At 43.7% G+C, this 18745-nt stretch overlaps 1 protein-coding gene across 3 annotated transcripts in view; it reads left to right on the top strand.

Moving 5' to 3' along the window:
- SDAD1 (SDA1 domain containing 1) overlaps nt 1–18745 on the top strand; it is a 412284-nt gene that overhangs the window by 361668 nt on the left and 31871 nt on the right. For all 3 annotated transcript variants that reach the window (XM_069236846.1, XM_069236848.1, XM_069236847.1), the window contains 2 exons: nt 4100–4235; nt 7701–7801. In XM_069236846.1, coding sequence (XP_069092947.1) covers nt 4100–4235; nt 7701–7801 — 237 coding nt within the window. The remainder of the gene's footprint in view (nt 1–4099; nt 4236–7700; nt 7802–18745) is intronic.

Genomic DNA, 18745 nt, shown 5'->3' with positions numbered 1-18745 from the left:
AATTGCATCAATTACCAGTCAGAACGGGGGGGGGGTGACCATGTCAAAAAGGGGCACTTTCCTGCATGACAGGTCTATAGTCTATTTAAAGTGCATCTTCTCCTTCTTAAGTCCAGTGAACCCCTCTTTTGTAGGCGGCTTCCACCTCCTTCTACTTCTATTGCAATTAACAAGGTTCATAGTTTGAGATTTGATGGTTCTCTTACTAAAGGTGATGCAAGGAAAAGGGGAAGGCTGTTTCCAAACTTGGATTAATTGTCTTTTTGTCACATTTCCTTGTGTAAATGATGATGTAGACCTTTACCACGCTGAAATTGTTTTAAATATTTGGAAATTCTGATGGTTGGCACTAGGACAGGTCATAGTACTTCTTTTACAAATGCTCTCTTAAGGTTCGCTCTTGAAAATGTTTGGGTGGGAGTTCAGGGAGACAGTACATCAAATCACAAAAGTTAAGATTCTCTGGCACATTGCCCATAATGCAAACAAATCCCAATTAAATGAAGCTACACACATTAGATATAACAAAGTGATTGTTTCATTTCAATAGCCTTCGTGGTATAATGGAACAATACTCCAATTGTTATCAAATTTGTTCTTTTCGATCTGCAATACCTTTGGGCTAGGGTGTTGTAGGAAGTTGGGCTATTAGTCGCAAAGAATGTGGGTCCTTCACAGGTAATAAGTCCACAATTTTATTTTTACTGTGACCCAAGTACCCCCATTGTGGCACTTGACTCTCTCAGGGTACCGAAGCAGAGAAAGCACTCCAAGGCCTATTCATGGGGGCTGCTTTTGGCTTGTATTAACTTTCAACAACACTCAATAATTGATTGTCCAGTCAGTGCTTTTTCTCCTTAAAAAGGAAATGTAAGCTTCAAACACACAATACTGAATACTATGCATTAAATTACAAATACATGCTCAAGTAGATGGAAGAACTTTTGGTGGCGCCCTTATGTCATATCACACCCCTGTAATCACAAAACTCTGCATGTACACCGTATGCAACCTCACTATATAAGGGGTTGTTACTATAAATAAGGCAGGCATACAGGCTTAGTCATGGTGTCACCTCATTAGCAAATATAGTCTTGTTATATTTTGTGAGGGTAACAACCTTGGATAAATTGGAACTATATCCTTGTTCATACCTTTTCATTATATTATAAAGCATTGTATTGTCAAGCATTACAGTCTTCATAAAGCATTGTATTCACAATAGGGGCCTCTGAGTCTTCCTTCACTTTTATTACACTACCATTGCTTTCATAGGCCCATCTCTTAGAGAACCCAGTCCAGCCATAGCCCAGGAGCAAAAGCTCCACCTCGGGTAGTGCTTGAACTTAAGAAAAACATCTCCCAGAGAATTGAATCCCTAACCCTGGGATCAAATTAGTTTTTTAACCTATTCTGAGGGGCTGTTGCACTTTTTGCACTCCCCTAAACCCATTTAGAACATTGTTGGTGGTGATCCTATTCATCGTTGTTTAACCCCAAGCAGTAAACTATGCACATTAGTCCCCTTGCGAGGTATTATAGGGTGCACCAGACCCTGCACTGTGGATAATTGATCAGCCAGCTTTCTCCACTCTTCACTGTGGTATCGCTTCAGGCGATGGGAAGTATGCTTTTCCTTTTGCTTAATTTTTCTTACTAATCTTAGGTATCATTGGACAGGGGGGCACCCTGGGTGCTGCAGAAGTTGGGGACAGCATGGGGAGCCCACTCCTATGCTGCCCTGCCAGCTCTCCACCCAGCTGGTATGATCCAATACCTGCACAAGAGCTGGTGTGTTCATTTTCCTGCCTGCGTTCTCGCATGTGGCCTAGCTGCACTTGCCCCATTCCCTCCAGACATAGTCACAGGGAGCAGGAGGAGGTGCAGCAGGAATGTGGGGGCATGGCGATGCCCAGCTTGTTTTTTCTATCCTGTCCCAGGGGTATGGAATTCCGGGGATAGTATTTACTTGTAGAGTGCTCTGAAGGATAGGGTCCGTGGGGCCAGAAGTTGGTCAAGGAGGGTACTCCGCACACCCCCTCTCCATAATCATTAAATAAAGATCTGTGGACCCCCGTGCCCTGCCCCACCCTCGTGGTATTTTAAGATCTGCCAATGAAGCGCTATGTGCTTGATTTCTCATTTCTTTTCACCCGAGTAGAAAAGCTTTCAACAGGCATATCACTGGCCCCGATTGGCCGATTGTAATGATCTTTGGCTTTTGTTGGTCCTGGGGGCAGCCATAGCCACCAGGAGCATTTTCTGTAGCCCTTATGGCCTTGAAAGGGGTGCTCTTTTCATGGTGAGATGGGTTTTCTGGCTACCTAGGCCAGACCTTTCCTATGCTTGGCTCCTGGTGCTGCTCCCCTGCTTAAGAGGTGGAGAGCGGGTCATCTTTCAGTGCCCTTTGCACCCAGCCAGCAGAACACCCTCCCTGCACTACTCGCTTGGTCCCAGGGACTCCTAGCTTCTTGAAGGGCACCGGTGTGTTAGTGTAGTCCAGGGACAGTCCACAGAAGTCCTACAAGAGACGTTCAGGGTCCCGCTGCAGGTCTATTCCCCTACTGTTCCCCAGGGGAGATAAGGGGTCCAGCGGCCCTGACCCTAGACAGACCCATCCAAGTCCTGAAGGTCAGCTGGAGTCAAGTCCTTAGTTCACCCTTGCAGGCCTTAAGGTGGCTTCTCGTTCCAGCTCAGCGTCCTTTCGCTGTATTTGTTCCCAAGTCCAGGGTCTTCTCATCTGTGTCTCCCTTCTGCAGTTTTTTTTTTCTTTATTTTTTTTTTTTAACTAGGGATGGAAAATTTTACAAGCCAGGCACCCCTGGCCCAATACTTGACTGTCGCATCATCCGTTCATCCTTTTCCAATTTTAGTGTAACTACAAGTGATCTGCGATAAAAGCTCCCCTCAGAGCCTCACCTCTGCCCCTTGCTGACAAGCCCTTCTGTGTTTGCTTCAGGAGGCTGCTCTCCTCTTTTGTTCCAGTGGGCCTAGGCTGCCCCAGCCCAGGTGCTAATGAATTATCAGATTCAGATTTCTTCTCCTTCCCTTCCTTTACCAGGAACTGGGTTAAGTGCTGTTGTTTGTGCTACTGTATTGGGAGGCCTCTAATCCCTTCGCTGGGGAGCAAAGTAATTAACTTCACCCTGTACGGTTTGTGGAGGGCAGGGGCCAGGAATCTGATTCTGTGCTTAGCCATGGAAATATGACAAAGCTTGAGGCTCCATAAGGTGGATATGTGGAATCCTTGGGAACTTTATGTTCAAAGTGAGGTGAATATTTCTCCTTAGAGTGACTGGTCCCTGTAGGCTTAAGTGGTGCAAAACTGTACTTTAGGGGAGATTTCACCTATAATGTATAATGCATTAAAAACACCACATACCTTCAGAAAGCACTGCAAACCTATACTGTGAATGTCTAATTACATTATAAGGCTTACCCCAGGTCAGCTCCAATCCTTTAAGAACCCTTTCTGCAACAAGCTACCTGTACGCAGATACCGGGCTGCACACAACAGTAGTCCCACAGGCATAGTCGGCACATGTTTGTGCTATGGTGTAACAAGTCCAGAGACTCTTACCCTAGCTTTGCAGCAGCAGCCGTATCTTAAAAGACAGACACTGATGGTTAGCATGCCCAGTCCAGTCACCCTCAACTTATTGTGACTGAGACACAGGTGGTGAAACTCACCCACAGCAAAAGTCTAAAAACCAGGTAGTCAGTTGTTAAAAATCCTGGTGGACTAAATGGGCAGAATACGCTTCCTACAGGTGGCTAACAAGAACAACTTCATAATTAAAATGAATGGGATTGGCAGACACTTGTACCAAACCTTAAAGTTAAACCCTAGTTTTTGTGTGTATATTGCTTACAGGACCAGTAATTGCAATGTGAAGGCAGATTGCTTATTCATGTAGGTTTTAAGTGGGTCTTTGACATGCTATATTGGTGTCCTTGTATAAAAGCTTGCATAATCACTGTTGTATACTTTTATATTTTTTAGATGTTTTTGGGCTAGCATTGCATTTTTGTCGTAAATGAAAACCATTGAACAATTTGTGTAATTAGTTGGAATTCTAATGTCGCCTTATACTTGTAGGGTAAACCTACAGAGGCCTCAACAGAGGCAAGGATTCAGGAGTATGGTGAATTGGACGCCAAAAGTTACATTCCAGGGGCAGAAGTGTTGGAAGTGGAACAGGATGAAAAAGATGCAGACGCTGAGGATGAAGAAGGTTTGATCACTTGGGTTTTTTGAAGTGCTGTTGTTTTTAAGGAAAATGTGACTGAAGTGTGGTCAAAGTTTTAGGACAATTTTTAACCCAAGCATCATTCTACTACTGCTAGATCCTAGCCCCTTTACATAGGCAGAGCATGGACAAAAATATCCCCTCTTCAAATTGCTGCGGTCATCCCAGCCTGGCCTTACGAATGACATTGAGGTGAGAGGACTTATTACAAAATGTACCCCAGGGGCTGAACTGCTAGTTCCCCAGAGCACATTGGTAATATAAAAGGGGTTACAGATGCCTGTGCATGTAGGACCTTGTAAATGGGACTCATTAGGTGTTATCGCCTTGTGTCTTCTACCATGAATTGGTAGTTCACACTAAGAAAGATGATTATCTATTGCAGTAGTTCTCTCAGAGGAAATTGAACTTACTTAAATTTTCTACTTACTGAAGGTTCTGGCAGAACTGTGTCCAAGGTAGGCTGACTAATTGACAGTATGTGACTGATGGTATGCCACTGTTTACTTATGCGAAGGTATGGGGTTGGTGATGTAGGAAGCATTTTCCTATTTGGGAAGCATGTTACACTCTGTCGAGCGTATGTGGTTGGAAGCAAGTTTTGTTTTGATGCTATGTGTGAACTATTACCATGTCATGCATGATGACCCAGTGGCATGAGGTTATTGTGTTTATGGGACCCAGTGCTTAGCAGTTTGATGGATGAAGTGTGAAAGAGAGGTGTGAAGTTCATAGTAGTTTTCAGTAAGCTGGCAGATTTAAACAGCTCTTCATGTCCTATAATTGTATTTATGATCATAGTCTATTAAGCTAGTTACAACACTGGGTTGTCCATTCTGAGATTTTGAGTTTCAAATTTAAGGTCCTGAGCAGGCATATGTTGGAGAGAGAGATGGTGGAGAGAACTGCAACATTGTTACTATCATTCTATATATGATTGTCATTGTGAGATGTCAAGAAGCGGTTATTGTATGTAGCTAGTTAATAGACTAAACTAGAGTCCTTTGTTGGTCAGTGATATGTAGTGGATCTTTTCAGTTATTTAATGAATGTTCTTTCGGTGGTGGGATGTTTATTGATGTGGGCTGATACATTACTGGGAGATGGACTTAACCCATATGGACTCTATCTTATGTGAGCAAGAGGGTCAAGCAATATAAGCAAGGTATTATGCAGCATATGCTGCCTGTTTCAACTACAATTCGGGCTGTCAGAGCACTGAGTTTTATTGGTGAGAGTCAGGAGGATTATATATGAATTGATGTTATTATAATAATACACAGGCTAGATTTCGGTCAGCCCCAGACATAGAAAGTTGAATGCTGGTTGGGCTGTTCACTATCTGTGGACTATAGTCTGTATACTGTCCTTGATGGAGTGATTATTATTGCTGGTTCTATTCCCAGCGTTATGGTGTGATGCAGTTATCTTGGAAATAGCCATGTTTTCACCTTTCTTGTGACATGAAGTGTAAATGCTCATGAATTATTCTTCCTTGGCTGATACTGAGAAAGCGGTGCTCCCTATAATATCTGACAGTAAGGTTGTATGGTAATCTGTGGTGCTACCCTAAAACGGTGTCCTATTTTGTTTATACATCTTGTAGGTATATTGGTCCTTTTCCTTAAGAGGCTGCAGAGTACCTTGAATGTTGCTCATCTAGTTACAGGTAGCCAATGGAGTAATTGTAGAACTATGGGTGTAGGTAGAGGAGTATTGTAGCAGCGTTGTGGATTAGTTGTTCTTTTAATATGCTGAACTTGGGGGCACCAGTGTATATTCTGTAATCATAGTCAAGCCTGAAGGGTATGAATGTGTGGGAAGGTGTACTGCAGTGTTTACATGGTATAGCAGCTGCTTTTTGTGGCCTTGTTGACATGTGATAGCAAGGATACCTTTGCATCTATGATTACCCCTAGGTTTCTTCCCTCTCTTGATGGACCCTGGAGGGAATAACACAATGTTTGTTGGGGTCTGATTTGAAAGATGTTAAGTTTACCAATCTCTGTCTTTGACGTGGGAGGCATTTTTACATATCATGAAATGGAGTCCTTGCAGTAGTATGTAATGGTGAACAGTGTCAAATGCCGCTGGTTCAAACTAAATAGAGCAGCCAATATGTTTGTGTGCCCTTTGGGTTTTAGGTCATGCCAAATAGATGAGGGCTCACTCTGTGCCTCTACTTGGTCTGAATCTGGATCGTTTATCTATCAGGTTATTTTTTTCCTTAAACTTTCAAAGTTAAGTACAAATTACTGTTTCAAGTCTTTTACCCAGGCATTGACTAATAGATATTGATCTGTAGTTTGCTGTGTGAGGTGGATCAAAGGTTTCCTTTTTGACAATTTGTCTAATACAAGAGGCTTTCAACTCTGGTGGGCAAGATCTTAGTTCCAAGGACCTGTTGAGTAAACTTCTAGCTACGATCTATGCTCAGATTGTGCAAAGGATATCTTTAAATGTTTTTGGAGGTGTTGGGTCTGAATGTGACCCTGATAGTCTAAAAAATATGCAGTTCTTTTTCTGAGAAGGTATTACATGGGGAAGATTACTTTTTTCCCTCTTTATGCTGGTGAGTCAAGTGAGTGTTATTGAGTTCCCAAAACAAAAAATATTCAGATTGGCTGTGTCCCATTATAGAAGTGTTCTTGTCTCTTATACCACAATATGAACTGTTCTCGAAAAAGTCCAAACCCATTCCCCCTTCTTTTAGTCCTTTATAAAAGGATCTAGCTGTTTAAGAATATCTTGGACAGAAATTTTCTTTAACTTAAAGACTTTTTGTAGATGTGTGGTCCTGGTATAAACATGAAGGTAATGGTCGTAGAAGGTCTTTTAGTAGCATTGTAAAAACAAGATCTTAAAGTTATTACATGGAACATATACTCATTGATGTGAGGTGTGGTTAGTTGCTCTCAATATGTAATTAAATTGCTGGGAAATCTAAAAAAGACAACCATGAAACGTGAAATCAAAATTATCACAAAACAATTAAGAAATCGTATAGTGTGAGAGACAGAAAGACTAGAGGATCTCACCCACCCTTGGTCTGATTCATGTAGCTGGTGCACGAAATTGAGATTAGATGGTAAAATGTCATCTTGAATTTAAAGGGCTAACTCTGTGATGCAACGTGGCTCTGCACCACCTGTTTCCCAGTTAAGTGTAATGAGTAACTTGTAACAGGAGTGTTTAGCAAAATATTAGTACAGTGCACAATCTGCCTCACCTCCTGCTCACTAACGTGCATATTAAGTGATAGGAATATTTTACCGACTTCCTACAGCATAGGTCAAGGATTTTCTCCTGTACACGCAACATAAATATTTGTCCCATGAAAATGTGCTTTCACAACTCATAATACTTTTGACTGAGACCCTAACAGGCTTTATAGGCATGGTGGAAATTATAGGTTGTGTATGTAACATTGTTTGCCATTTACCCTACCAGACGATTGGGAAAGTGCAAGTTTGAGTGAGGAAGATGGAGATAACGAGGATGGAGAATGGATTGATGTACATCATTCCTCGGATGAAGAACAACAAGAAATAGTAAGTTTAAGATGTTTGACATTTATATCTTAACAGCTTTTAATCTCAAATGGTCTTTGTCAATATTTAAAGCATATCTGTCAGCACACCCATCATAGTTATGTATTGCTGTTGTGTCCTACACTGATCTGATATTGCAGCAGAAGTAGTCGCAGGAACATTTTAGAAAGAACACTTGTGTTGCCATGCATATTTTAGAATTGGTGTCAGTACAATTGATCAATTTTTATTTGTTTATTTCTTCAATGTATTACACTAAATATTGGTCCTTAACAAAGAGGTTTTACTAAACCTTTAGTTGAAATCCCACTCTTTTTAAAAGTATTTAGGATCTACACACTGGATATTCTGCTTAAGCTAGATTTGTCCGGGCTGGTGAGTTTACTGAAAGAATCGCAGTTATCACACAAATGTGCAAATTGTGCATGTTAGCTCCATTTCTACTTAATGATTCAGATCGGATAAGTAGTTATAAATAATTGTAGTTTATGCTCCCATCCTGGATGGTGTCAAAGTCCCAGCACTTTTGTAAGTGGATCATGCAGCTTTCTTGGTGTGCACTGAAACCTCTTAATCAAATTCTTTTACAATTTGAAGTTAAGCATGCTGCTAAGGAACTCTGTTTAAGTAAGATGTAAAGTTGTGGCTTTTGGAAGTGGGAGAAATTCTGATGTTGAATAAGGGGTTATTGAAATAACCAGCTTCCGACTTTCGGGTGCAGCTGAAACATGTTTGAGTTGGTTCAATTAGATCTTTTAGTTCAGCATTTTGCGCTATAAAACCTGTTTACGTCTGTGTTGTCTTCCTTGCTAAACACATGTGATAGCTGGGTTTGTATCACCTGTCTACCTAATTGATTTCTGTCAGAAACTAGATTTGTTGGGAATATTTTATAATCCTCTCCTGGTGTACTGTTTCTGATAGAGACTTCTAACCACAGATTCCTCACATTGTGAATGTCCTACCAGCGCCAAATAGGATCCAGAAACTTATCTGAAATTCCTTCACATGTCGACAGGTGGCACTGTGCAGCATCACGTGTGGTCTGTCCACTCTGTACAATGATTGTAGGAAGCTGGCTGTTTATATGGTGGACTAAAAAGTGGTACACTTGGTAAAAAGTCCAAGCAAACCCCTGAGGAATTACAAGGCAAAGATGACACCCCAAAAGCTCTCTTTTGTGGTAGTGTGGACGAGCATTTAGGCACATCAGAGGGTAGTGCTAAGCATGTAGGGCACACACATAGGCAGTACGTGAGGCTCGCAGTCAATAAAGAAATCCAACACCATTTTATAAAAAATAACAAATACTTTTAAATACATTTGGAAACCAAGATCACTGGTATCATGTGATTACTTTGCTTATTATGATTTTTTACATTTTTTTAAAGTCGACAGTAGTGCATTTTTCTGAAGCTGCAATGTTTTTCTATGGGAGAGGAAACATACACAGTAAACAGGTACTCCATAGCAACTTACAGGACTGTTCTGCAAGACTGACTTAAGGTGAGTATGGGGCAGATTCAGTGGCCACACCAACAGGTCACCTCGGGAGGCTTTGGGGCGTCCAGGTGCAGAGGTGTCCTATGGTATCGGGTGTCACATTTACATCAATGGGGATCGTTTCTGTCACAAAGATGCTTCACGGAAAGGCTGAAAGTCCAGTCTTGGTGAACCACCAAGGGGGTTTCAGGTCTTGCGATGCTCGGGGACAAAGGGACACCAGTGGCTCTGTTCTCCATGCTCCTGGGCGGCCGGGTGCAGAGGTGGTTTCCGTCACCGGTGGCAGTCACGGTAGAGGGGGCCTGCAGACAGAGGCTGCAGGCATAGACTGGGGGTCCAGTCTGACCAAGCCAACAAGTGGGCTCAGGTCTCATGAGGCTGGGAGATGTGGGTACTCCTTTGGTTCTCTTCTCCTCGGTCCTGGGTGGACAGGTGCAGAGGTGTCCTGAGGCAATTACTTGCAGTAGAGAGGGGTCTGCAGAAAAAGGCTGCAGATGCCGTTGGGGGGGGGGTCCACATTAGGTGAACTCAAGGTGGCCTTCGACTCTCTGGAGGACCTGGTAACCACGCTGACACCGTTGGCCCATTTCAACTCAGGCTGGGAGACACGTGTGAAGTGAAGCTGTCCGGCATCAGGTTTTAGGGTCCTGGGTCCTCAGTTCTTCTTTAGTTGCCTGCAGATGCAGGGAAGTAACTCCTCTCCTTCGAAGGAGTTCTTAGCTATTTGCGAAGCCCTGGCAGCTCTCCTGGTTTCTTGCAGGCTGCAGCAGCAGGACAGATCAGTTGCTCCTTAAGGGTCGGGTGCAGCAGACAGGCTGGCAGGGGTAGCGCCAAGTCAGTCGTGCTCCTCAGTTCTTGGGTCAGAAGGCTTTTGTCCATTCCTTTTGTGTCCACTGAAGCTCTGATTTCCTGGTATCAAGGAGTCCCCTAAATACTCCATTTAGGGGGCAACAAGGGAAGTGAGGGGTAGAAGCCAATGGGCTACTTACCCCTTGGGTCACTACGCCCCCTAGATGACCACTTCCTTTTGGGAGTGCGCATCACCCTGCCCCAGAATTCTTAATTCCACCACACAAAGCCTCTAAGGTGCCCTCTGAGTGTCTGTATTAAAAAATCCATCACTGGAATCAGTGAAGGCCTATTAATATGAGATGTTTGATACCAAACATCCCTAGTTTCAGTGAAGCCATCATGTAGCTGGGGAACTCATATTGACCAGTGTCCAGCACATGTACTTAAAATGGCTTCCTTGTTCACTTACTATGTCTAAGAATCGACGAAGACATAGCAGGGGCATTTCTGTTGTTGCAGATATGTCCACACATGCAATTCAATGCACCCTGCCTTAGGGCTATAAGGCCTGCTGTAGGGGTGACTTACAAATATTACATGCAGTGTTTAGGGGACATGACACACAGGCTGTGTGACACGTTATGTTTTAACTTTTTGGAGCACCTTGTCATGCATCCTACAATGGCAGTCTGCATGAGGTTGGTGCTGCGTCCCTCAAGAGTGACACAAGTTATGATGCAGCTCTTAAGGACCTTTTTTAAGTACATATGCCCTAGGTACCGGGGTACCAATTACTAGGGGCTTACATAGATGCTAACGGCCTGGCCAGTTGGGGATCAAATGACCAGGGGGTCTTGTTTTTGGGAAGGGACACTGGCACTGTGGCCCTGGTTAGCAGGAACCCAGTGCACTCCAGTCAAAGCTGCATCAAAAACTAGACAAAAAGGTGTTGGTGTGGGGGAGGGGCTACTGCAACCAGAACTCAGCTTCCTACAATGATATGGCCCTGGTATATGCATCACCAACGCGTGCTATCACTAGCTTCATTCTTTCCACACCTTCAGATATGGATCTGAAGCTAGCATTGATGTCTCCTGGCAAACTTTATCCCTCAGGAATTTTTTTTTTACCCTTCCAGACCCTTCAGTGTGCAGAAAATGGACCCTGAAATGACAGCTTGTAAGCCATTCCAAAAGGGTCACCAAAAGATGTGACAGACACCCACAAAGTCTGCCTATGGTGCCTTGTCACTCATTTGTGTCCTGGCTGCTCAAAGATGAATCACAGAGCTATCGTGGCCACAAAGCCAAGTTAGCCATCACCGGAATCTGTAAGAAGACGCTTTCCCATTCTAGGCCAAGAGCACGTAGTTGCTATTGTTACCCACGCTGGTCGCATGAATGTTCCAAATCTACATCGCAGAGTTCAGGAAAGTCAAAAAAGATCCCAGATAAAGCATAAGAAGTGTAATGAAGCATGGGTCTCCTCCTTCCTGCCACTCACACTTTTAGAATTTGCACACGGACCCGGGTAAGGTACATCCAGGCTAAGGGGTTGTTCCTCATAATGGTCTCCAGCAGTGTCCCTGCACCCATTTCCCTCGCCTCGCCTGGACTGTGTCAGTGGAACAACTATGCCAGTTCCAGGAGGTTCTTCGGGCCCCAAGAAATCTGTACTGGCTGCCTTTCAGGACCACATAGATGATTTGTCCCAGGCGCCGAGCATGCCAGTGGACCTCTTCCCAAGGTCTGCATCTTCTTTGAACACTGTGCCGCAGCTCCAGCCGCAGTGCAATGTCCTATGCCGCTCTTGGTGCAGCGATCAACACTACCAGCCCGAGCCTCGCTGTCTTTATCACCACTGAACCTCTATCTTTTGTCTGATTCCGAAGCTCTGTCACAACAGTATATCCATGCAAATGGACATATCTCACCAATATAGTGACTATGATGGTGACTATGAAGATGAGATGTATGAAAGAAACATATTTGAGGGCCTTCATGATGCTAGTGGTCTGGGCATCTCACCAGACATTGGGTTATCCTCTTTCACTTATGCACCGCCTCCTTCGCCACAATGATCAGAAGGGCTGCAGAAGTCGTATACCTCAATCTACCCATGCAAAAATTAAAATCAAATGTCTTAACTGAGGTTTTGAACCCTGATCAGAGCTTTTAACGAGGCCCTCATTGACATCCTGATGGGCATCTGGGCAAAACCAGGATCTTGCCTTACAGCATCTTATTTCTGATGGTCAAGAGGCAGCGAGCTACACGGTATATTGGGTAAAGCAGTCAGAACCAGCATTGTGCTGCAGAACCATGCATGGATTCACTCCACAGGGTTTTCCTCTGATGTTCAGCAGTCCATAATGGACATGCCTTTTGACTGCTCTATGCTGTTTCGAGCAAATGCCACCTTGATTTTGGAAGGATTTAAAGAGAACAAGACCAGTGCCCGCACTCTAGGACTTGCTCAGCAGTTCACCCCTCAACAGCACCCCTTTCAAGCAGGGGTTTCCAGCGGATGAAGATTGTGCCTCAGCAGCAGGTCTCCCAGTCCTTTCAAGGGTGAGGCTGGGGAGCAGGCTGACAACATCCAGACCCCAGGAAAAATGCAGTACCGAAACCCCTACCCCCTCTCCTGCAGCCACCACAAAACCACCTTAATTTGTGCTTAGCGGTACACCATTGCCTGGTGGGAAGTCTGGTCACATTTTACCTCCCCAGATGGAGGCGCATCATGTCAAACCAATGGGTTCTCCAGATCGTAGCCAGAGATAATTCCCTATCCTATCCCCTAGACATACCGGAGTGCAACTTGTCCATACACTGCATTCAGGCTGTCTTGGCAAAGGGAGCAATAGAGAGGGTTCCAGCATCAGAAATAGTGACTGGTTTGTTAACTTTGTTTCTTTCTGGTGCTCAAAAAGGATTGAGGCCTTTGCCCTATTCCGGACCTTTGCCCTTTGAACTAAATGCTCACCCAGGCCCAAGTCCTGTCTGCTGTGGATCCAGGAGACTGGATGGTAGTGATGGACTTTCAGGATGCATACTTTCACACCCCCCTCCAGCAGTCCCACAGGCGTTAACTGTGGTTTCAGGTACGCCACAAGCACTTTGTTCTCTGTGCAGCTGTGTGTCCTTATCAGTGTACTTTGGATGTTCACCAAGTTGATGATGGTAGTCGCAAACAATCTACAGAGATTGGGAGTATCAGTCTTCCCATACTTCAAAGACTGGCTACTGAAGACAGGCTTGCCTCAAGTAGTCATAGGTAACAACGGCCAACTTTTTGTCATCACTGGGCTTTTCTAATGACTTGTTGAAGTTACACAAGACTCATTCAAAATTAACTCCCTTTCATTGGAGCCATACCTAAACGAGTCCAGGACATTCAGGCTGTGATCTTGATGTTTCAACCCTTGCTCTGTGTCTCAGTGAGAGTGACCTTGAGGCTTCTGTGCCTCCTACCTCCTGCTCGTAGGCCACAGCAGGTGGCAAATTGTTGAATCTGAAGTCTGAGTGGACTGGTGGCAGAGCTCGCCCCATTCCCCACCCGGAGCCGACGGCTGCATTGTTGCTGGGTTGGTGAGGCCATGTTGGAGATATGGAGACCTGAGGACCCTCGCCTCTAGCAGAAACTCACCTCAAAATTGACTTGAATTGCAAGCGATTTGCTAGGCACAGGAGGAGTTCCTCCTGACCAAGGAGAGTGCAGATTCTTATAGACAATTCAATCACCATATTGTATTGCAACAAGCAGGGCAGTGTAGGGTCATGAGTACTGTATCGGCAGACTTTGCATCTCAAGCAGTCGCTGATCCAGGTCATTTCCCTGACTGCTCAGCACCTGGCAGGAGCTTTAAAGAGCAGGACAGATGAACAGTTACACTCTTAGGGGGGCAACCCTTGCTCAGTCTAGTTGCCACCTCAGAGAACATGTGGTGTCCAAACATTAGTCCTTCTTCAGGGAACACTTCTGCCTACACTGGGGGCTGGTGCTCCTGTACCCTTTTCCGCCCCTCCCTTCCTTGCCCGGAGTTCTGAAAAAGAGCAAGAGAGACCGTCCCCAAGTCATCCTATTGAGTTCAAACTGGGCTAGGATATTGTTGTACCTCGAACTTCCGACCATGAGCATTTGTCCCCTGATCCGGCTGCCCATTTGGGAGGACCTCCTGCTGCAACAGCAGGGCCCGATTTTGCACCCGAGCCTGCGCAACTTACTCCTCCATGCGTGGAGATTGAGTGACAACTGATGGCTTTCAGTCTTCCTCCTGAGGTAATTGGTGTCACCTCGGCAGCCAAGAGTTCATAAAGAAAATTCTGCTTATGCAGGACACAAACAGAAGTTTGTTCCTTAGTATTCCTCACGACACATCCAACATGTCACTGCGCAGTTATTAAATGGTTTGTTTGTCCCTAGCTGAGCAAGGCTTTTCTATGGCAACAGTTAAAGGATACCCATCAGCCTTCCTGTGTTTACCGGATCAGCCATCCCTTGCAATTCACCTATTGTGATGCAATTTTTCTGGTGGCTGACTGACACATTCTAGCCAACACAGTTTTTGATGCCCCAGTGGGACCTTAATTTGGTTGTCACATCAGATATGCGTTCCCTTCAGACCCAGGCACAGTTGTCGTCTTCGCCTTCTAACTATTAAAGCAGCATTCCTCATCGCCTTAACTTGGCCAGGCTAGTGAACTCCTTGCTTTGTCCATAGTTCTGCCATATATATCCTTTTCCCAGGACAGAATCACTTCTTTTGTCTAAGGTAGTGACGGCATTCCAGACAGGGCAATCCCTCACTTACCACTTTCTATGCACTGCTTCACCCCTTCAAAGCGGAAGAACGACTTCACCTCCTTGACCCCAAGAGGACACTTATCTTCTGTGTACACCAAAGCAGAGATTACTGGCAGACACTAAGATGGTTGACCAAATTATTGTCCGTTTCTCTAGAGCTAAGAAAGGTAAGGCAGTGGAAAAGAGGACAGTCTCTATATGGATTTTGTTAAGAATCAAGATCTGATATGGGCTGGCCAAGAAACAGACACTAAAAGGCTTGCGCTCTCACTTCACCAGAGCGAAGGCTGCAGTCACTGTGGTGGCTTGCAGTGTGAGAGTTCTAGACATTTGCCATGCTGCGACGTCGGCATCTCCACAGACGTTCACAAAGCATTACTGCCTGGCTAACCAGGTCTGGCAGAATGGGCACTTTACCCAATCTATCATACAAGGTATCCTGATCTGAGCCCTTCTACAGACCCACTGCAAAGGAGATGTACTGCTTGAGACATTTTACCACAGATAAATATCAAATCAGAAGAACACGTTACTTACCTTTGTAAACTGCTTTTCTGGTAGAGACATTGTCTAACTGCAGATTCCTCACTGACCCTTCCTGTTCTATTGAATGGACTAAGGCTGTCCATTAATAAAATGCCATATCTAAAGTTCTGCACACTGCACATCTGATTTCCATAGCTCTGTGTCCAAAGGCAAGGACGGAGATAAGAAAGAGAGTGGTGGTGCATATATAGGGGCTTCAAAGTCATATCCGGAGTGGACGAACCAGACCTGGGGCTTTATGATGCCACCTGATGACACCCGAGGTAATTGCTGAAACATTTCTGGGTCCAATTTGGCCCCTGGGAGAAATTCCCAACACAAGGAATCATAAGGTGAGAAATCTCTGGTTAGATAGTCTTTACCAGAAAAGGCGTTATCAAAGGTAAGTAACTTGTTTTTCTGTTCTGGCTTATGGTGTTTGAAATGGTGTTTTGTTCAGTATGTTGGGTTGATTGTGTAGTGGATTGGAAACCAAGTTTGCGCTGAAGATTCTCCCTTTTTACCAATAAATCCACACCACTGATTCCCCCATGTTACCTGCCCGGTGATCCTCCTGACTTACTCTGCTCCTTTTTTTTCAACCATCTCAGTGTCTGCCAATTAAATTATATCTTATCTCTGGATAAGCATCTTGTGATAGGATAGAACCCTAATGTGAAGAATTTGTGTAACAGTGGTTCATATTTGGGATCTTAATTTGGTAAACAAATGTAGGCTTATTTTTGGAATTTCAGTGGTTGATAAAGCTTGCTTTCCCATGGATAAAGGAAGGGGTGGAGCTAGTTTTTTGTGGAATAGCAGCTTCACTTATAGCAGCAGCTTCAAGGGAAAAGGAATAACTATTGTTAAGCAAAAGCCATGCATGAACTATCTGGGTCATATATGTTCATTAATATCTGTGATTATTATTCTTTTTTCCTGAATGGGACAGTTGATACATGGACTCTCATATAATCGATGTTCAACAATGACTGAAGTCATTCATGCTTTAATGCACCCATTTGTTTATCAATTACTTATAATAAAGTGTCACTCAGTCTCACATGGTATGCAAATGTCACACATAGGCAGACTGCAGCATAGGATTGTCAAATATCACATTCATACATGCAGGAAATATGGCAGCTATGTGCACACAGGTTGCAGAAGTTGGGAAAAGAATGACATTTTCAGCTATCTGTGTTTGATTATGGACTGATCCTCCAGATTAGCTTTGTATGATAACATTGCTGTTTTTCCTCCTGCCACATGCACTACCAGTTTGGGAAGGGGTGCAGCAGGTGTTTCCTGTTTTGCCCATGTGTGGCCTTTCACCAGAGCCCTTCAAAGGAACAGAACATAATTGCATATAGAAGATAACCTTTTTGCTAGAAGGAGACTTTGATTACATTTACTTTTGCCTTATCTTCTATTATGTCATAGAAACAGTTTATACATTTTTTAAGGTTTTAGTACAGAAACATTACCTTCAGGTCTACTTGAGTGGCATGAAGCCACAAGGCATTCCTGTATAACAGCATATCAAGAGTATTTTTCAAATGTGAACCCTCACATGAATGAAAGCTGATATTCATTTCCTAGGATTGTATTTTACTGGAGCACCTCAAAGCACTATTGCAAATTTGGGAAACACTTTTGTCAAAGGCATTAAAGCATTTAATTACTTGAATTTGAGTTTATGGGAAAGAATACATGCCATCAATCTGGTAATTCTTGCTAATTTTTTGTATTTGTTAAATATTTTGATCATAGGATGAACTGTGACCATATTTACATCAATATTGATTGGATGTTAAAACTTTCATAAGCCCCATAACGAAAAACGAACCATGTCATTACTTAAAAGACTTGAAACACCTTATAAAGAAAGATGCTTTTGTTACCTAGACATCAAATGAAACTTTTTTTTTTATCATAGCGCCTTCATTTTGCCAAACCCAACTTCGATTTACCCAGTATAAATAAGAAACTCCAAAATTGTTGGAAGGACCATTACTTTAATATATTGATATTTTTAATGCTTTACCTTGCTGTAAAAAAAATAATAATTGGAGTAGTTTACTGCTACACAGTGCAGGGAGAAAACAAAAAATAAGCATATATGAACTGCCTTATCCTTCCACTTGATTCAGCCAACTAAGTGCCAGGTAAATAATTCATATGCCAAATATACATCAATGAGGCATCTCTCCAGTAGACTGAATACATCAAAATGGTCTACATTCTGTTTAACTGAATTGTTCTGAAATGTGCTCCCCTAAAAAACACCTTGTACTACTTTTTGATAAAGCGGTTTATTGATGATGGCTTTGAGCTGTCATGCAGTCACCGTTTGAGGAACCAGACTCCAGATTTACCATCCTCCTTGGACCCGAAGATGAATCGTAAACTGATGTGATCCAAGTTCAGCAGATTGTTAACTCAACAGTAGGTTGCAGGCTTCAAGGAGGCCAGGCTACTGATTTACATATTCATTTTAGCTTCCTTTAGAGTGTCTTCATGCCTCTCAGACCTAGCAGGATGTCCATTTGAACTTCTCTTGACTGGCCCTTTCCTGGCACCAACTGATCCCGGGTGAAGTCAGCCCACTCTGCCTCTGGGGTGTGCTTCTGTTCAGCTGCAGGCCCTGCTAGTTCTTCCTCCAATGGCAGTGCCTTACTCTCCACTAACTCAGGTTTGGGATGCTGTTCGAGTTTTCCATCAGGCAGTGTAGCACTGCACTCATTAAATGCTGTGTTCGTTTTGGGACACTGTAGCCACACCCTGTGGGACTTTGCGCATTAGTTTTGGCCATGTGACCTAACAACATACGGTTATGTTTTTGTCAAGGCAATTCAGAATGGTCTTGATGCAGTCAACCTAATTCTTCAATCTGGATTGAATACTGACTCTGTAGCTCGTGCCATTGGCACCAGTGTCATAATTAGATGTGTGGAAGCACACAACCAGAAACATCCAGGTATCTTTGATGGGCATGTATTTTGATGGGGCCAGATTGTTTTGTCAAGACGTCTAATTCTACCCTCCAGTGTTTCAAAAATAGCAGAGCAATGGCAATATTATCCCTGGCTTCCCCAGTTCCTTTAGCATTACAGGACGTTCAGCAGCTTTTCTAGAGACCTTGGTTTCCACCACCACCATCCTTCTCAACATATTCACCAGACATCGGAGTCTTTTCTTGGAGCTATGTGCATATGTGGTGCCAAAGGACAAAGACCACAGCCATCCTCTTCCTCCGGTTGGCCAGACATTTATTCCAAACTCCTTTAGTTCTCCCTTCAGCAGACATCTGGGTCT

The sequence above is a fragment of the Pleurodeles waltl genome, chromosome 1_2 (genome assembly GCF_031143425.1).
Source record: "Pleurodeles waltl isolate 20211129_DDA chromosome 1_2, aPleWal1.hap1.20221129, whole genome shotgun sequence".
NCBI classification, from domain to species: Eukaryota; Metazoa; Chordata; class Amphibia; order Caudata; family Salamandridae; genus Pleurodeles; species Pleurodeles waltl.
Note: the sequence above shows the minus strand (reverse complement) of the source record. Positions and strands in the feature narration are given on the sequence as shown.